Source organism: Lampetra fluviatilis, chromosome 50 (assembly GCF_964198595.1).
Source record: "Lampetra fluviatilis chromosome 50, kcLamFluv1.1, whole genome shotgun sequence".
NCBI classification, from domain to species: Eukaryota; Metazoa; Chordata; class Hyperoartia; order Petromyzontiformes; family Petromyzontidae; genus Lampetra; species Lampetra fluviatilis.
The window spans coordinates 1,913,633-1,934,889 of record NC_136324.1 but is presented as its reverse complement, the minus strand read 5'-3'; the positions used below and the strand labels follow the sequence as shown (position 1 = coordinate 1,934,889).

The 21,257-nt window shown below is 44.7% G+C and overlaps 1 protein-coding gene across 3 annotated transcripts in view; it reads left to right on the top strand.

Moving 5' to 3' along the window:
• LOC144948610 (dystrophin-like) overlaps positions 1-21,257 on the top strand; it is a 639,922-nt gene that overhangs the window by 319,099 nt on the left and 299,566 nt on the right. For all 3 annotated transcript variants that reach the window (XM_078878206.1, XM_078878207.1, XM_078878208.1), the window contains 5 exons: positions 2,051-2,236; positions 9,445-9,582; positions 11,602-11,754; positions 12,954-13,133; positions 19,191-19,406. In XM_078878206.1, the coding sequence (XP_078734332.1) occupies positions 2,051-2,236; positions 9,445-9,582; positions 11,602-11,754; positions 12,954-13,133; positions 19,191-19,406 (873 nt within the window). The remainder of the gene's footprint in view (positions 1-2,050; positions 2,237-9,444; positions 9,583-11,601; positions 11,755-12,953; positions 13,134-19,190; positions 19,407-21,257) is intronic.

Here is a 21,257-nt window from a genome sequence, read left to right as displayed (position 1 = left end):
GGTTCTTGTAGACACTCAAACCTGTGTGTTTTTATTTGTTTAGTCACTTGGTTTATTTGCACTTATTTTATTTGCATATTTTTATTCCTGTATCACAAATCCCATTTCGCCTCATGGCTTTTGCATCTTTTTTAATATATGTATTGCATATCATTAAAAACCCACAAGAGTTTGAATTCATTTTCAGTTTGTTCTATTTGCATTGAGCCCCTGAGACTTCACCAGTCATAGCAAATGGAGCGGCTGTCATTGCAAATTATCAAGATCGGATTCGGGCTTTAGGAGTGATTTTGGCTCACCACATCGCCCATATGCACGTGGAAATGTGCCGTCACGTACAAATCAGGCGCCCTGCATTCAAAGCAGCGCCGATTAAACGTAAAAAAAAAACATATATATGATTGCTTCCTTCTCCACATGGCGAGAATGACCGTGAGCCTTGGTGTGGAGACGGGTCGGCCAGACAATTGCCAATAGTCAGTAGAAATTGCTAAGCATACACGTGACTAGTCGAATAAATTCACAGGACAAAGTCAATAAAATTAATTAATAATCCACGGGCAGCATACAGCCGGTCCGAGATATTACATTCACCGGGTGGACATTTTTAAGACGTTTAGTTTGAATGCAATCTAACACGCACGCTCCGCACGATAACTGCACGCCCACGCTAAACCATCATTTCGAGCCGATGTTATTCAAAGTGGTCCGCTAATATTGTTGTCATCCATAGCAGTGTCTAAACCATTCTACACGATGTGTGTGCTCGTCCCATTTTTTTTGCACCCCCCCCATCGTTCATTCGTGTTTGGGCCCCATTGGTGGGCTTTTTTTTTTAACTCAAGAAACAGTCACCTGTGAGTCACGCCGTTGATAATTTTACGTGCATAAACCCACAAGGATGCACGTCACGTTGTAGCGTGTAGAATTTCGCCACAATCTTGAATAAAAAAAAACTACCCCGACCGTACCTCCCACATTTGCTGTTAGGGTATTTGCGGAGGGCCTTTAAAATGCGGGGAGCGCAATTATACGGATTAGCGGGAATGAGGGGAATAATAACGATAACAATGAAAGTAGTAGTAGTAATAATAAAAGTAATAAAAATAAAATTAATTGCAGCGCGACAATTTATAGGACATGCAATTTCCATAGACTTGAGAACAAAACGGCAAAAACGTTGATGTGTCCGGTAATTAAAGTGTTAAATGACTGTAATTTTCATAATAGGTTTTAATCATAGCCTTCGTCAAGGATCACTGAGTGTGTTGCGACAGCGGCATTAAATACATTGTACACACCATGCCCACACGGGCTGCACAAACATACATTCTTTTGGAGCTATTCGTTTTTAGTCATTTTAAAACGCCATCGATTTTTGTTTACATACTCACGCACGTGCGTACGATGTGCCACGCGTTATTAGTTGCGTGTTTTCTTTTTTAATCGGGAGAAAACAATTACGAGTGCGTGCCACTCGTTTACGTAAAGTCGGCGATTCCGAGGTTTTTTTTGCGCTCACGGTATTCAAATTCACGTCGATTCCCAGGTCGTTGTTTTGTCAACGTGGCCGGTGCCTAGTGGTGACCCCGTTTTTGTGTTGATGAAATTCTCTGCGTTGCCAGTCTAACGCAGGGGATCAATCACAACCGCAAAAAAGAAGAGGCATTGAACAGTCTCCACTTGAAAATAATTTCAACAGCTGCTGCCGTTCCACCAGCGCACACACATATTAAATTAGCAGAACACTGCTTCTGTGTCTCCACGCATAAATAAACATTCTTTAACCCATCGGGCCCATTGCCTCTCCAGAACAATATTACGCGGCGGAATGTGTTCGGCGCACACGCGTTAGGCCTGTCGTCTTCTACAATTACAACGCGTGACTAGGCAACTGTTTTAAAGCGGCCCTGACGATCAGGCTGCTGTCGGGGGACCCGGCTGAGTTTTGGAAGCCCTAACGATCGACCTGTTTTTGTTTTTTTGGACCCGCATGGGTTTTTCGGCCGCGGCCACGTCGGCCCCGGCCGTTTTGCATTGGCGGCGACAGGGAGGGGAGCGCATGGCGTTTGGCGACGGCACGGACGGGCCCACGTCGCCGGAGGCCGCTACTACCCCCGGCGTCGTCTTTGCGGCGGCCTCTCGCGAACAGGGCCTGGAGCACGCCCTGAGGCAGCTCGACGCGGACATTCAGCGCGGAGAAGATTTGTACGAGGAAGATTTTGAGGAAGGAAAGGTGCGTGCTGGCCACGTGGAGGTCCCTCGGCCTCTGTAATCGCTATAACACATGAATGTAATTGTGCGCGCGCGTGTGTGACCCATATTGGTGCATCTGCCAGTCATCTCGGTCAGTCAAAACCACGGCACCTGCTGGGGCTGTTCCGTGACTTTCTGTCAGCGAGCCTTCGACACTTTACGTGGCCTTAAACTGCACCTGGCCTGGCACAGGTGTCGTGGTGATGTCACCGGCACTTAGTGGCGAATGGTGGGTGTTGTTGTTGTGACCCATGTGTAAGGGGAGCGATGGCGTAGTGGTTAGGGCGCTGCGCATTGAACCCGGCGACCCAAGTTCGATTCCGGCTCATGGCCAACACCAGTGATGATTATCTGAACTGATCCTTAGCCTCCCCTAGGTCGATTCCACCTCAAATGAGTACCTGGGGTGGTGTGTAAACATCACCACCGGGGAGACAAAGGCAGTGTTGGCCACCCACCCACCCCCTCGTGTGCCATGCCAGCCTTCAGAGGTGCTCGCTCACAGCACTTGCCCCACCAGTCTGTTCAGGCTATACGGGGGGACTGTGTCTTTGTGTTTGACCCACGGGTTGTCTGCTATCCACCAGGGTGGGGGGGCAGGGGAATACAAACAGCCGAAGTGGGGGCCACAGACACAATCCAACTTTAGACAAATGTTAAATGCTGCTCCCGCTGTTGGCAACTTACGTTACGACGGGGCAAGTCTGAAGAAAACCCACCAGCAGTGTAAAATATAGCACTGACATTATGTTTACTTGACTATAAAAATGTAGAAGGGTGGGGAGGGCCAATGCTATCACGTTTCCCCCACCAACCCTCATAAATGTTATGAATTGTCACAATTTAGCGGTGTCTCTTGATTCAAGATTCAATTATATTTTTTCTTGCTGATATGAACTTTGCCTGTTTTTATATTATATCGTTCGCACAGTTGTGTTTGCACCATTAGCCAGAATGTTATTGTTTGTGGTATAATCTGCGTGCAATTTTCATGAATCTTAAAATATAATCTCTTCTCGCATGCCCCAATCAATGCACGTATCATAAGTGTAAGGATCCATTTAAATCGATTATGAGTTGATGCGGAGTTACGTGCCCTACATTAGTTCAGCCTCGATCATATTACGCAACAGGCCCAACTAAAATTTCACTTGATTATAATTGTTTAATATTTCTGAGAGAGAGAATAATGAATTCAATATTGACGTTTTAGCTAACTGCAAATGTTACAGTTCAGATGTGAGAGGCGAGAGACTTGTAAAGCTGCGTGATATAAAGGGTGAGGTTTAGTTAATACCTGTTCAAAAAGGTCAAGTTTCTCAGTGCTTAAATGAGCTTTGGCTGGCACTTATTACACCAGTGTACCCTCTCTTTACCAGTACAACTATTAAGCTAAAACAAGTGCTTGCTCACACCTCCGAAGGGGAGAAGGACCTACCACTATAAGGAGCTCTAGAGGAGCCACTCCAGGGGGTATTTGGCCTACTTCTCCATACTGGCTGGATCTCTCTTCTTGGTTCTTTCCGTAAAGTCACGTAGAAGGGAAATAATAAAATAATAAAAATAAAACATGTTTTATTTTTATTATTTTAAGAGTAGCAGTTAGTCAATCGGGAGGCTGCATTTAGTGACGTAATGACTGTATACTACCACCTATTCAAAGAGATCCAGCCAAATTTCGATGTAAAGCTTTCGTGACTGCAGGGATTCATCTTCTTGGTTCTTTCGGTAAAGTCACGTAGAAGGGAAATAATAAAATAATCAAAATAAAACATGAAGATGAATCCCTGCAGTCATGAAAGCTTTAAATCGAAATTTGGCTGGATTTCTTTGAATAGGTGGTAGTATACATTCTTTATGTCACCAAATGCAGCCTCCCGATTGACTAACTGCTACTCTGAATGTTAAACGAATTGTGTGTGTGTAGAGGAGGGAGGACCGCTGTAAACGTTGCTCATGACTGACAATAACTGTTGCCTGGCACTCAAAGTCGGGTTGCCAGGTTGAGAGTGCAGTCTGTTTACCACCACACTATAGCTCACAGGAAACAAGTCGTTTATCCGACAAATATTGACATAACGCGCTTATTTATGTTTTGATGATTTAATATTTGCTTGTAATATCTAAAGAATTTGTGTGATTTGGTTGAAAAATTTTAATTTATGCGATAAGTTAGAATAGCCAAATAGTTTATAATCTACAGGTGACATGAAACCATAGATCAAACTGCTTGAGAGACTATAGATAGAAATGTTACTTTCTTTTTACCATTGACACATTTAACGGGGTACACATTGGGGAGAGTAAAGTAATACATAAAATGGAGCAATACGAAGCCATATCCAATGGCTGCACAAAAATATAATTAACAAGCGTCTCTGCAAAATGGGATTTCTTGATCAATACTGATAGAAGGCATTGTGTCAGTGACCTAATATTGGCAGAAAAGCCTATTTATTCAGCTTTTTTTTTAATATCCTCATGTCTCCATCAAAGCCTTTACTCTGTACCTCCGCTCCTGTATGAGGCCATTTGGGACCCGCATGGCATAACACAAGCAAATCTGGCCTTCGCTATTTCAATTCGGTGGGGCAAGGGGGGGGGGGGCTCCTGAAGATTGTGGGAAAAAGAAACATCTCTATTTTGTTCTGTTGCATCCGGAGATATTGACGGCATGTAGAGTTTTAGAATTATATTTGTGTCATTATAAATACATCAGAGGCTTCAACACGTGTCACTCACGTAGACATTTGTTGTAGAAATAGAATTAAAAAACACGCGTTCTTATATTTTGAAATAGTTTATGACAACACCTTCAGTTGTCAGTGTTTGGAAAGCTGCGATTGAATTTTTATCAAATAGAATTTACAACAGTGAGCAAAAGCGAACTAATTTAGTTTCTTTGTCATTTAAAATTGTTCTGAGCGAACATTGTGAAGCTTGCCAAGGTTGATAGCGGTCATTTAAGTTGAAACAAAGTCATCACGATTACAAAATTGAAGAATGCAAGGATGGAAGCGCAGAGTAATGGACACAATGATGCTAAACAAATGCTATAAAAAAAACAAGTAAAATAATAATAATCATGGTAGAAATAAATGGCTTCCATTGTTATGGCAAAAAGAATCAATAAATTATATAACTCCCCTGTCTGTGATTTTACTAAAATCCCCAAGGCAGGGGAGGAACCAGCGTCTTTAATATCCACATTTATTTCCTAAAGTCAACATGGCATTTGTATTTTATTAAGCCACTTAAAATGAGTAACTTCACTTTAAAAAAAAAATGTGTTTATTATTCCCACTGCTGATGATTTTTTTACGTGAAAGGACACCACATGTTGCAATGGGAATTGGAATTCTCGCAGTTTACGTTGGCAGACTGTTAATTGCTTCAAATTGTAAAATTGCTTTGACAGTCTATAATTGAGGTGGCAAATGGCACTCGTCTAATCACTGCGGGGCCGGAGAGTGGAGTACGTGGTGGCGCACCGCGGTAAACACCGGGGTCGGCTCCGTAATTTCACACTTGCCAATCTTACGTCGCCGGGAATTTCACACTTGCTCACTTAAAGAAAAGGGAAAGTGTGGTAATTAGTCGGACGTGAAACCCCCCCCCCCCAACCGATTACAAATCACGTGGAGGAGATTCTGCTAATTGCACATTATGGGCGGGCGACGAGAGGCACGGGGCAGGGCCGGGCTGATTTGAGACTCCCAGTTGCCATGTTAAGTGCGTTCCTTAGCTGATTGGACACCTTTGTCTTGTTTACCCATTAACGTGTTCCATTTCCATGCGGCACGCGCGCACACTGTGCGTGAAACTTTACCTGACGGTGTTTTTTTGAGACTTTGCCCGCTTTGCCAGGATGGTTTCATGGCCCAGATGTAGCATTAAATTTGGTTTGTGCGCTTACCTGCCATAACCGCTAAAACACTGGAAATAAACTATTTGGAAGACGTGCCTGAGGACAAATTTGCGCTCTACGGCTCTCCGACGTGTTCCCGCACACTACCACGTGTCGTTCAGCGAAACGACGTCTGCCGCTTTGCCCCACGTGCTTTCGAATCCAAGGGCTTCGCTGAGTTGTTGAAGAAGTTCTTGATGTTCCGGCATTTCGCTCTGCGTGCTGGGAGCTTCTGCAGGAACGCAACATAGCTCTTAGCCACCGTGCTTCAGAACATCGTGCCGAACAAATGCACGGAACGATTCAAAAGCCCACCAGAGAGATACGTCCTTTCCCCCAGGATATTCAAAAATCTCAGTTGGCAGGAGGATTTTTTAATCTAATAGGGGAGAGGAGAGCAGTTTAGGGCTTGATAAACTGTTTGTGTAAGTACCTATAATTGTTATAACATCTCCGCTTTGGGGATGTCACACTTCTGATTACTTAATTCCATAGGGAGAAAGCTTATCCTTACAAACTTTGTTGATATGACAGTGGATATAAGTGGTAGAGGGCAAAACTTTCATGGGGGGGAAATAAAAAAAAACGCATTAGATTCTTTGCGATCGCTCTGACATTGCAATGGTAACGTGAGGAGACTTTCGCACATGTGGAAATTGTTCTTTTCTTTACGGGAATCGTGTAACAGTTGTAACACTTACAAGAGGTGTTCTTATCCGATTCGGCAAAATAATCAAAATAAAAAAAACATTTGACCACAAACACCATGCCAACGCACGGGTGATGTCATGAACCATGACTCGTTTATTTGGCATCACTTCCAAATACAGCTCTCCCCTGAGTAAATGCCGTGCCAAGGTATTTCAGGGTAAACACTGTTTACTCCGTAGCATTACCAGGTGACGCTTTGTTATTCCTTAAAATCTATGAGCCAGTCTCGACTCACTTTTTAAAGGATTCAATGGACTATGCTTCGAAATAAATATATTGCTGGCAGAACTAAAGTACTTTTTAAAAAAATCCTTCCAAACTCCCAATATTTTTTTTGTTCCTATATAGTTTCTTCGTCCGATCTTTAGCCAATCTTGTTTCTACTTAGATTCAACTTTCTATTTCTATCAAGCCAGTTGATCTTCATGTGACGAACTAAAACCAGAACATTGTCTTGTTGTTGCTCTTTACTTCAGTACGTATGATAATCTTCTCTCTGTATTCCAAGATGAAACTAGCAACGTTGTGCATGTATAGCCATGTTTATTAAGCCATTCGATAGCCTCTGTGGAGGCTTGGTGGACATCTGTGACATTTGCCCATGATCATCCGATCCGTGATTTGTGAATCCGGCAATGCTGGATCGTGTGACCCAGGGCCTGGCTCTGGTGATCATTGGCAGTCACATTGCCGGCTGTCCTATAATTTTCTATCGTTGAAGAAGGTGACTGCATCTGGCCATGCGCCTGTTCTGCAGTGAGTTCGGGCTGTATTACAATGTGTATATCGGTGACGTGATAATTCCACGTCATTTCATCTACAGTAAAGAAAACTGTTGTTGTTTCAATCTACTCAACCCCACAATTTGATTTTCAATTTTAACTGTGACCTTGTTGCAACGGCGATTTTGATATTTTTTTTCATTGAGCTGTCAAAAAACGCCTCGAGATGCTTGCACGGGGGGCGTTGATTGTGCTCACAGAGCTGTATAAGTGTTGTTTGCATGCTGCGTTAGAGTGAAATTGTAAAACAAAAGTTGCTAAATGTGCTTCAAAAGCCACAGCAGCATTGGAATTTAAATTTTACCACAGTGCCTGATTTTTTCCACCCCCGCCCCCCCCCATGGACATTTTAATCCGCACGCATCCAGCCTAAGATGTTACGGAATTATATATATATATTTAAAACCTCGAATTAAAAACAAGGCAAAGATCTCTTTTTTAGCCTGAACACACTGTTGGGGCGAGTGCTATTTGCACCTATGAAGGCCGGCACAGCACATAAGGGGGTGGGTGGCCAGCACCACATCCGACCGCCTTTGTCTGCCCAGTGGCGATGTTTACACACCACACCAGGTACTTATTTGAGGCTGATTCGATCTAAGGGAGGCCCAGGATGAGTGTAGATAATCGTCACTGGTGTTGGCCGTGAGTGGGAATCAAACTCGGGTCTCAGGGTTCGTAGCGCAGTGTGCTAATCACTATACCACCGCTCCTCCCCCCCTCCCCCCCATTCGCCACTAAGTGACGGTGCCATCACCGCGGCACCTGTGCCAGGCCAGGTGCACTTAGAAGCCACGTGACGTGTCGAAGGCTCGCTGACAGGAGGTCACGGGAGAGACCCAGTTGCCATGAGTTGGCCGACTGAAATGACTCGTAGATGCACCAGCTTTTCTCCCTACTGTGCCATCTTGCTGCATTTTAGCTGCCCGGTGCTCCGCTCGCTGTTGTGAGCGTCGCTCCTCTGCTCTCAGTTGTTGTTGGAGGGCGACTGCCTCCAACTGCTCAGTAGCGTCTTTCACGAGCCTCCTCCGTAATTAAATACACACACACGCATTCAAGGCCTCGATTCATATAATGCTCAGACGATATATATTTGTCAAACTTCCTAAGTGTTTCTTTTCTAATCTCAATCTGGGCCAACACGTCTATTTTTTTTTTGTACAAACCTTGCCTTGCTTGAAGTGTGCTAGCATTTGTCACCAAAGCATTCTCAATCAGAATGAAAATGGCAAATGGTAATTTTGGCTGCCCCTGGGGAAGAAAAGCATAGTAAACGTATACAAATCCGAAGATCGTTGTCAATATTCTGCACACTTGACGTCAACTATATCCGATCACCCAAGAGTAGCTGTCAGAAAAATGATATCTTTGCATGTAACCACGCAGGTTTAACGTCTTACATGTCAGCTTCTTTTGCCATTGTGCATATCGATAAGCCTACTCAGAATACATTATGAAGGACTTCCATATAATGTTGCCATTATTGGGTGCTATTTTGCACACAAAAAACCAAGGGGCTGCACATATTCCGATGGCAGTGTTAGCATCGTTTTATTTTTCATCATTGACACCTTGTAGTTTAGTTTTTCCTGACATTTACGTGCACTGAAGTCGTCTTGAAAAGCACATTCACGTTTCAGTATTTGGAAAAAAGGAAAATAAAGTATATATTAATGAGTGCTAGTATCAAGGCTGCCGGGGACAATTATCAATGTATGAGCGTGTTCACTTGTTCACACCCCACTCCGTGCCCACCATTGAGTTGCCGCCTTCCTGTCGCAATCGCAGGAGGATGTTGTTGAGGGTTTGGTGGAAGAGGCTTTGAAGACGGGGGAGCAGCTACTGAAAGAAACGAAGGATGAAAGCGAGAGGGAGAGAATCGGTGCCAAACTCAAGGCGCTGAGGAACAAGTACGCGACAATAAAGGTAAGGCCAAAGATGCAGGCCGCCCTTGCCTCCTGGAAGCCCTTGTAAAAAGGGGAAGTTGTTCCTCGTGCCACAACGGGTGTGCAGTCGACCCTCTCCACTCGGGACGGGTTATGCACTTGAAAATGCTCGCGAATGCAGAATTTCCGTATGCAGAAACCTTGTTCCAATGGGGAAAACAATGGAGCTACGTTCCTGGTACGAATAATAACAATGACTACAATGAATGAATTATAAAGAACTATGCGTTTTTTGTAAATTACCTTTGATGCTGATTTGACGGTGATGGAGATGATGGTGATGGTGAGGAATTCAGGGGGATGACTTCTCGGGAGATGCTATGAGAGAAGAAAGTGCGGACGCGCAAAGCGGGCGGCCGAGGTGGCGTGCGAAATCTTCGCAGACAGTTTCAAACGTAGTAAGATTATGTGCGCACCTCCCCGGTGTTGGTGGTCCAGCAACTACGTACACTCGCGAATGCTCGAGTCCGGCGGGTCGCGATTGGGGGAATTAGTGTACATTTAGTAACTCGCGAATAAGCGAAACTCACGAATCCAGAACTCGTGAATAGCGAGGGTTTATCGTATTCCATATCTCCTTCATCAATAAATACATCTCCTGGATAAGTGAAGTGTGCATACATATGTACGCGAGACAGAAGTGCAGAGGAATAAGTCACTGATTTTCTCTTAAGGGCCTTAGGTGGTGAAGTGTGGCCTTGGATAATGGACCCTAGAGCCTCCACAAAGCTGCTTACCAGATTGCATTCAAACACAGCCTCAGAGACGATAGGCTCTCCCGAAGCCGGACACGGCTAGAGGGCTCAAAGTCAATGACACCAGCGCGGAGCCTGCGGTAGGCCGACGCGACCGGTGAAAGCCGTGCCCCTTGGGCGCGCCAGTCTTGAGGGCCGTATTCTCTTGACGTTTGCTGAGGCGCTCAGTTTCTTTGAAAGCCGATCGAGTGGATCAGCCCTCGTTTGCCTCGGGCTCGGCTCGTGGGAGTCCTGAACATGGCCGGGAAACACGACCACGCATGGAGCCACCTCAAAAGCCGTGCTTAGCTTGAGCCAGAACTGAGCCATAGCCGAGCGGTGCACGAAGAATACCGGCCTAACATGTGCTTTGCTTACTGGCAGCTTGTGCTATCTTTTGTTTGTGCGGATTAGTTACTTGTATTCATGTATATGTTTATTTTATGACAGATTCACAATTAACAAAAACTAAACTAAAAATAATAATGAAGAAAATATAGACAATGTTCAAAACTGAGAGGGCGCGTTGTCACCACTGGCAGAGCACGTGCCAGACTGACGCGATCGTTAACCCCCCATGCCCTCGTCTGTCACTGCAACGTGCCCGCCTAGTGGCTGCCTTGCGCTCTCTCAATGTTGGACCTTCAATAGAAAGGTCGAATGTATTTATTCATGAAAAGCGATAATACAGTAAAACAGTCGGTTGGATTGTTGTGTTGCAGGATGGTTAGGGCTGGCGATTTATTGCAAAGGCCTTCAACCAGCAGTGGCTTGCTCATGGATACCGATGATAATGATTTACATTTGCGTAAATTGCAGGCCTCATCGGTGTAACGGTTAAGACAATTTTACTGCAGACACCTTGCTTAAAGTGGCGGACTGCATTGCCAATTGCGCGTCGTGCTCTCAAATGTTAAACACAATCACGAGCGTATCATTCGGCAGTGCGCTGCGGCACAAGCGCACGCTGCGCTGATGAAATAAATTGGACTGCGCCGATGCGAGAAGGTCGAATATAAATAATTAACGACTGAGAAATCAGAACTGTGCTGATATTCAGCAACGGGCAAAATGGCCCCAGTGATTGATTAGTACAAAACTGCACTTCAGGCAGGAGCATAGCTCACGCTTTATAATCGAGAACCACTCGGTCACATTGGGTTTATCGGCTCTGCTGGTCGGTAAGAACACACCCCGCCGATGAAATGGAACATTCCACCTGATCTCTCGCCGCTTTGCCTCTCCTGTGTTTCTTCTCTGCGCAGGAGGTGAAGACTGTACGTCGACAGAAGGTGATGGAGATATGGCCAAGTTGGTACCAGTACAGGCGGGAGACGGACGAGATGATGCAGTGGTTGGATGACACGGAGCAGAGACTCACTGGAATGGAGGGGACGCCCAATGAGATGGAAGTTCAGGTGCCGATCCCGTCCTTCTTTTATCTCCACGTGCGAAATGTGTCAAAGCCTGAATTCTGCAGGCGTGCATGCATGGCCACACACAGCTCCACTTCATCTCATATTAATAGATGCAGGTGTTATTTAATCTTGTTTCAGAGTCTTTTATTCCAAATATTTTCCCTCCAGCTTAAATTGCCCACTTTACCAGTGCGTGTATACAAATCATGTCTTGTTAATTTCTGTCAGTGATGCATTTATTCAATGGCTGATACAAAGAAGGATCCGTGGGGGCAGACCAGGTACATGTGTGCAGTTGTGCACCCAAGCATAGATGGATTATTCGAGGGTAAAAGTTGATGGTGTTTACACTTTGCCAGAGAGGCACAGGCACGTTTAAAATAAAGCTGTGTTTATTGAGCAAGCCAAAATAATATTATCTCTACCATCATACGCAGTAGCTCAGTGTCATCCTGCAGGCAATGGGACGATGCAACTCCAACCCTCGCAGTTGTTGCCTTGTGGAGGATTAAATTGCATAACATATCTACAACAAAACATTTAATCTACATACCATCCTGATGCAGTGGCATAGCAAGAGATTTACGTGCCGTCTGCCTCCCAGTGGACGTTTAAGATGCCACGACGTTCAAGAACGAGTTGGCTATGTGTGCCGGAATCGTGGTCCAAATTTGCCATTTTAGATCGACTGCTCACAAATTATTTGGTTAGAACAGCCACATAGCAACATGGCCTCTTGCTTGCGCTGGCCAGTACTGCTGCGTTCACCTTGTGCCTCGCAGGGTCTAATCAGAATCTTTATTAAAACGCGAGGAATCCGAAGAACTATGAAGCTCTTCTTCACAGATGTCCAGCATGGGTTTCCCTGCCGCAGAGCGCATCAGGGTGCACCGCGTGGAAGTCGCCCGTATGAATAAATATCAAGTTAAGAGGATGACAATGTTGAAATGGTACGGGGCACACATTCTGCAAGTAGTGTGCGGCAGACTGATGCCCAATCCTGCTGAAAAAAAAGAGCTTCACAGCTCGTCGGATTCCTCCAGTCCAAATAAATATTCTGACTGTGACGGCGTGCCGTGCCGGGGTGCTGGCTTCACCTCTGGCGAGGCTTCGCGCCGCAACGGCGCGGCAGCAGCAGCAGCGGGAGCGGCGGCGGCGCGACGCGTATCGATCGCCGTGAACCCCCGTGCCCGCCGCAGGAGCTGGTGAAGCAGCTGGAGGAGCGCAGGGAGGGCTACGAGACGCTGCAGAGGCGGGCGCAGCAGTTGGCACGCGGCGGCGCCGCCAAAGCTCTGGAGCCCAACATGCTGCGCCTCACCAAGCGCTGGCGGGACCTGGAGAGCCACTTCCTGCAGTTCCGCAGGGCGCAGCACCAGACGGTAACGTCGCCGGCGGTCCTTCCAAACTGCTCTCGGGATTTTATTCTGTTTTTTTGTCCTTGAAACTGATTGGGCCACACCAGAGACAGCTTTCTTTTGAGCCTCGTCTCAAACGGTGTTAGACCAGAGGACGCCAAAAGGCGTCGAACACCTAGATTTTAAGTTTTCGTGACTGCAGGGATTCATACTCTTTGGTTATTTCGGTAAAGTCACGTAGATATGAAATTTATTTTGTTTTATATCTATGTGACTTTACCGAAAGAACCAAAGAGTATGCGTCTAACACCGTTTGGCACAAGGCTCAAAAGAAAGTCGTCTCTGGTGTAGACCAATCAGTTTCAAGGACAATGCATATATTTATCAGAGGATGTTTTTTGTTTGCATTCTGACCACAGGCATTGTGTTTAATGCAGACATGATTCCTTGTAAAAAGGTTTCAGTTTGGTGTTTTAACATCTTAGCAACTGTTTTGTTGCCAGAAAAAGGGGAAAAACCTATTATCATATTTTGGTACTGGCAAAGGAGATCCCATGATATAATTAAGTTTCATTGCTTATAAATAATTTCATCCAATTTATTCCCTCCACGAACTCCTTTCTCCATCTTTGCTTTGTCAAAATTGAAGGAGAATGATATTATTTTTGTTGACTTTACAGAGTTCGCTGTTACATTGTTGGACGTTTTTTTCTCTTATTTGCTTCACTTGTGCATGACTGCAATGCGCAGCAGGGGGATGTCACTGTGGGATTTACAGGCAGAGATTGTGAGCTTGAAAGCCACCATCTGAACATTACAGCAGTGCTGCATGCATCTGTTCTGATCTCCCACAGACTGCCACAAACCACATGGATGGTTCTATGCTGTCGTTAATTTTGCACGATGCTGTCTGTTTGAGAGTGTTCCTGAGCCCATTAAAGCAGAGTTGACGCTGACACGATTGGCTATGAGGTAGAGTTGAACGCTCTGAAAGCAAAACTTCATTTTAATAATTTAACTGCGGCTTAGCACATTAAGCGATGAGCTGTAGGGCTGTTTATGATGATTAATACTGCCTGTGCTGTGTCCAAAAGAATAATTGCACAACATCAACAGCGCAGCGTCGCATTTTTAGGACACCTCAACCTGTAGTGGCCACGTTACCAGAACGAAAGGAAAATTAATAATGCCCACACTTCAAGTAGGTATTCTGCGCAGCATTATCGATTGCCCTGTGTGCTCACACGTTCCCATTGAGTTCATTACCCCGTACCGTGGCGTACTTTCACAAATTGTAAGCCACTACACCTAGAAGTCTACTAATCCATTATGTGGAATAACATTTTAGAGTGTGACCAGTGTAGCAAATTTTGATGTTAAAAGTGACTGGAACGGCAGGACAGGGCTGGCGTTTGCCAGAATGTAAACTTGTAAATAAAATGGGTCTAGGTAAATGCTCGCGCCTTTTTACGCGCTGCGGACGGCGATAGGTTGCTCGCAAGCGCGTGAACATTGAGGAAGCCTTAATTAAAATGTACCGTGTTGCACGATCCGCAGACGTAACCACGACGTGCATAATAAATGCAGCGTACCACTTGCAGCGGCAGCAGCGGCAGCAGCGGCAGCAAAACTGCCAGGACCTCAATTAACATTCAGAGTCGATCCAGAGTATCTAAAAGCCTGGGAGGCAAAAAAAAACCGGGAACTTGTTTTATTTATAGTAAAATCATTAGAGCGTCCGCTGCTGTCAGTTGCGCAAACGTTTGACGCCTGATTTGCCTAAAAGGGTTTAATGGTGGCGATTCAATTAGCTTGATTGGCACGGAGGTCTGGCACGCGGAGTGGGAGGTGCGCCGCTCTTTAAACGCGTCCGGGCATCGGTGGCCGCGCGATCATTCTGGCCAAATGCACCGAGCGACTCTGAAATTGGTGGGCGGCCGTGCGCTCGCACAGCCATCGTTCGCACCTCCGACGCGGTTATTTTGCCCCTCTTGGTTAATTATTCTTTTCGTTCAGCGTTTTGTAATTTTGCAGCATGCTCGCCCGAAAAAAAATGGTTCGTCAGTGAAGTGTCATTACGGTTATTTAAACTGTGGCTTTTAAAAAAATAAAATTAATGTCGACGTAAAAAGTAATGAAACTTTGATATATTGCCTAAGGATTGTTGGTTCTTAAAAATATGCTAATGCTAAGTGGGCACAAGCAAGCGTGTATTTAGTGTTTTAGATCGACGAGTGTGCTTATAGTTCACACTAGCGGTATTTACTTTTAATAAAGAGAACTGGTGATGAGAGAGAACTCGGCTGCAGTGTAAACATTTTAATCAAGAGGAGTATAATTCCCGTGGTCATTGTTCTTCATGTACTCATCTTGTACAATGGAAATACCTTTTAAAACAGGACAAATTAACTGTAATTCATTTAATTGGTGATTGAATGTATGTTGAACTTCTTTCGCACCATACGTAGCCAACCGTGCTAATTAGAGGTCATGAAATTCTTAATTAAATTCAAACAATAGTTTGCCATTGTGCAAATTTTTTTTAAATGCCTCCCCCCACTGCCTTCATCCACCCAGCAGTATAAATGGGTTCACCACAGTCAGCTGGTCCAGACAGCGTGCAAAAGTAGTCAAGTCAAGTAAATTGTATTTTTGTTTACATACGTGGCGACTTTCTGGCACAATTCTGCCACTCACAGCTCCATAACATTAATATTCAACGTATGTTTTTCTCAAGAATTTGAAATATATATATAGGCCAAAAATATACTCGAAAGCTTTGTCTTGTGGAGACTCGTTTGCCAGCATTGGTGTGAGCAAGACGTTGCAGGGCTGCACCTTTACCGTTTATACGTTTAAGCACGAGTGTAAAATGGCACTGATTTATCTTGTATCTCAGGTGAGGTCTCCAAATGTACTGCTTCACCTTATTCCAACAACAAACAGAACTACTCACCCGTGGCACTCTTTCACTCCCCGTCCTTTCCTCAAATTAAAAAAAAACTGGCATAGAATCCATTCCAGATAGCAGCACACCATAGCTTGTGCATTTCTACTTCGGAGGCAAATGCTAAAACAAACCACTTTTTTTCGATATTCAGGGTTGAGCGATGTGGCAGTGGTCAGTGCACTGCACTATGAACCCGGCAACCTGAATTTGGTTTCCGGCGATGGCTAAAATCAAAGGGGAGTGATGTATAGACCAGTCTTGGGCATAACCCCCTATTCATCAACCCAGAGTGACCAGCATGTTGAACCAAGGTTGACAACCGCCATAAACCGATACAGTATAAGGGGAGGCCTTCGTCCAGTGGTCGAGTGACAAAACGTTACGAATTAATGTTATAATTGTTGTGCATGGTAAACACGACTGGCTACGTACGGTGCGAAATAAATTAAACACATGTACATACATGCATACAAAACGTCAAGAATGGCTATCAGGTCAATGATTAACAATTGATTGTGTTCGTTAAGCTGAGGACATGCCATGCTGAACGTTGCATGGAAATGCAATTTTCTATTCTCGCCATTTAAGAACGTGAACTGATTTTTTTGCGTGATGAAAATGAACACAATCAGAGTGACTTTTGTTGGGTGTTCTCGCATAGCGTTACATTATAAATTTTAATTGGTATACTTATAATGTTTAATTCAGGCAGAGCAGAAGAAGAATATTCCTCTTAATGTGCCAGTGGGCTAAGTATGGAACGTGCCGAAATTAATCTAAATGAGTGAGTACGTGACTTTTACAACATATGATCATTCATGCAGTTCTATATATAAAAAAAAATGTAATTGCAACTTTATCAATTCGCTTTATAAGTTATTCATCTTGCTTTTATATTCAAATTACGACCTTTGAATTAACATTTGTGCATTAAGTTAAATAATAATTATTTAGTTTAACACGTAGGCTTTCACGACCAATATTATCCATAATAGAGTTTTTTGGATTAGATCGGGTTTACGTGGTCGAACCCAAAAAGAATAATAATGAACCACTACGCCACTCCGCTACCCCATTAAGTTTGGTGCAGCTTGTCAAGCGAAGTCTTTGGGGTGGTGGCATGGCCCAGTGGTAGTGTACTTGCCGCATGCTAATTATAACGGTAAACAATTTACAAACCGCGCACAATTTTTCACGAAATTAACACATTTTTCAAGAATTTGGAGGCCTGGACAGGTGATAGTCTAAATTGGTGAGCCCTTGAGCTGCTGCTTGAGGAGTGGATGGCGCTTTGATGTGCCGTAAGAGAAAGTTCCATGCGGCTGATGCAGCTACTGCGAAAGGCGACTCAGCCAGGACACCCTTGATTCTGGATATTATGAGCCAGGTTGTTAAATGAACTCCGTAGAATGTGGCGGATATCCGTGGTCAGTGGCGGGAGATCTTCAAAGAGAGCTCGGTGTTGTGGTACAGGATAACGGTGTTGTACTGCACTCTTGATTTCACGGGAAGAGTTGTGCGGTCTGAGCCCCAGGCCGTCTGGGTTAATACTGTGGGCACATTGACAGAATCAGAATCTTTATTAAGACTGCAGGAGGAATCAGATGAGCTTCGAAGCTCTTTCTTTAACGGATGTCCGGTACGGTACCGCCTGGTGCATAGTCGACCTTCAAGAACCCGGGACGTTCTTTCACGAAAGAATAGGGTCACGTGTGCTGGCGGCATGGTCTTAGGTTTTGTCAAAATCGAAAAATTGCTCGCACATTTCACTGCCCCGGGAAACGAGCAGCGATCATCTCCACCGCCTGTGAACGCTTAGCAGGCCCCTCCTTGAACACGCCTTGAGTGAGGCTGTCCTGGGAAAACAAATAAACTGATAATAATATATCAGTGAGCTGAGAACATGTCAATGTATAGAGGACTGCAGAGCTTGGGCGATCGTTGGCGCCGGCTCATCGCTTGCCTGTGGTTTCTCCTCGCGCCTCAGAGTCGTTCTCTCTGTCCACGAGGGTGAGGAGCGAACACTGTGAATGTTACAAGTTGCATTTTTAAAAGTATTTTTTTTGTGTCTGGGGAAAATTGTGGTTATATTTCTCCGCGAGTCTTTTATGGTACCCAAGACTTTAGGGGGGGGGGGGGTCCCCTACACTCGCAAGCAGACAGGATCGAGTGTCTAATGTTGCTCGCAAAAAAATAAAATGCAGCACTTTAAAGTTCTTGCCCGAAGGCAGCGGTTAAATAATTCACAGTCACATTCAGCGATCGGCACGGGTATTGCCGAAATCGGCAAGAGGATGTGTGGTTTTTTTGCAGACAAACGTCGAAGTGGTTTTGTACTTTTTAAAATATTTAGGCTCATTAGTGTAATGTTTTTTGTAACATGTAAGCATTGGAACAACATTACTTCAACTTGTTGTTCACATAATTTTCACAATTACTGCACGCGTATTTATTCATTGCAAATATTTTTGTTTAATCTTTATGTGCTCCCACCTGGTTATTAAGTGAGGATTTTTTTTGTTCTCCTTTCTGCTAAGTGTGCCCCCTATTGGGGCCGATTAAATGTCCTCTTAATAACCCATTTAACTCTACCCCGGGATGCTCCCAGTGTGCAATGATTGGCGCGCTGGACTTGACATATTAGAGGGCATCGGTTCCTTCACCAATCTCACAACCCCGCAGTCGAAAAAACGTCCAAGTTGTTTAAATGCCCCCACCCCTGGTCCTCCCCGTAGTGTAAATGCGTTAACCATGGTTATTCGATCGGCATGTCGTGTCTGGTAGGGTACATTGTTGGTACTCCGATCTCTTCCAAGATCTCTGACCAGTGTGGAGGAGAATGCCAAATACCCTCTGGCAGTGGGGAGGGGGGGGGGATCTCTAGAGTGCTCCCTTTAGTGGAGGCCATTTCTGCCCGAAGTGGCTTGAGAAATAAATTGTACGGCTGCGCCCAACTTTTAATTATATCCGAGCTTGAATTTTACGCATTAACGTATCAAAAGTCTTAAGCATTCGTCTTCGTAACATGCCATTCATTTCAACGTTTTAACGTGGCTTCATCCCGCATCGATGCATTAACAAGCCCCCAACTCCCCTCCCGTCCCTCTCTCACCTTTCCTCCCGCAACGCAGCAAACGGTGTTCAGCGAGACAACGGTCACCGTGACGACGATGGGGTTGCCAGGGCAGCAGCAGCAGCAGCACCAGCAGCCGTCGGGAACTGCCGAGTACCTGCTGGACATTAACGAGCTGCTGCTGTCGTTAGCGAGGGCCGAGCAGGCCTTGTACGGGACCGAGCTGCAGGGCGGCGAGTTCGAGGACTTCTCGCGGCAGGAGGCAACGCTGAAGGTGAGAGGCCGTGGTCCCCCGCTGGGATAATTTGTGTCGTGTCGCGTCGCGTCGTGGTGATGCGACGCTCACAATCAAAACGCCATCGCAAGAGTTCTGCCATGATTTTTCCAAAGGTCGCTCCACTCGTGCCCCGAAATGGATTTCGCAAAGCCCGCGATTGTTTTTGTGACACGGTTGTACCTGTGGGTGTACGTATGTATGTATGTTGAACTTGATAATTGGTTCTTTACCCTTCTATCTGGCAACAAAACTGACACCTTTTTACAAGGAGTCATGTTTGCATAGACCGCAATACCTGCAGTCATAATACAAACAAAAGAACATAACTCTGATAATGTGCACTGTCTTCGAAGTTGATTGGTCCACACCCGAGACAGCTTTCCTTAGAGCCTAGTCTCATATGGGTTGGACCAGATGACGCCAAAAGGCGCACAACTCAAGGACAATGCACCATCAGAGTATGAGAGCTCGGGGCAAGCATCTACACTATGGGAACCTCATTTGCCAGTAAAAATATGATAATTGGTTCTTTACCCTTCTATCTGGCAACAAAACTGACACCTTTTTACAAGGAGTCATGTTTGCATAGACCACAATACCTGCAGTCATAATACAAACAAAAGAACATAACTCTGATAATGTGCACTGTCTTCGAAGTTGATTGGTCCACACCCGAGACAGCTTTCCTTAGAGCCTAGTCTCATATGGGTTGGACCAGATGACGCCAAAAGGCGCACAACTCAAGGACAATGCACCATCAGAGTATGAGAGCTCGGGGCAAGCATCTACACTATGGGAACCTCATTTGCCAGTAAAAATATGATAATTGGTTCTTTACCCTTCTATCTGGCAACAAAACTGACACCTTTTTACAAGGAGTCATGTTTGCATAGACCGCAATTGGTTCTTTACCCAGATAGAAGGGTAAAGAACCAATTATCATATTTTTACTGGCAAATGAGGTTCCCATAGTATGTTGAACTTCTTTTGCAGCGTACGTAACCAACCATGCTAATCAGAGGTGCTGGGGGAAGGACAACAAACTAAACTCAATAAGCGTTTCTAAGCAAATTAGTTTTCAATCTGGATTTAAAAGTGTGTAGCTTCAGTGGCTTCCTAATATTGGAAGAAAGAGCATTCCAGACGGACGCGGAAGCATATCTTAAAGCACACAATGCAGTGATAGTCTTTGTTCGATGGTTAGAAAGTAAGGGCTTTATAACCATCGTGTAGTGAGATGGGACAAACATTACATGAACATTGACACTTAAGATGGATTTTAATTCAGCAAGATAAGGTTAGAACTGGAAGTTAATATTTCAAGTGAAATATTATGCTAGGGTGAGATGTGAGATATGGTTCAAAAGTATTTACATTTGTACAAATAATATGAAATACCTTTATACAGTAGATAGATGCAATATTGTCCCATGTTTAATGGTTATCATTATTAAATAAAATATTTATTATTATTATTTGTCAGTTTTTCTCAATTGTTTCCTGATTGGGCTTTTGGTATCGTATCAATAGATGGAGTATTTACATGTTTTTCTCAGGGAGCAGTGTTCAACCCTGCATGTTAGCAAATGGCTCAGAAGCAGATATTATAGAGCTGCCTCTGAGCTCCCGTCAGGTGACCTCTGGTCCATACAACACTTTCCCAGCCACTCCGCGTATGAGAGCAATGTTCGTCGCATGGCAGGCCACCGATTTTTTATTGTTATGCTCAGAGCTGGATTGAGGCAAATTAAGTCCAGAATCGAACATTGGTGCGATGGGTGTTTTATGCGATCATCGGTGACTGGGCTCAGACCATAAACTCGCGACTCGCGGCTACCAGGAACTGAA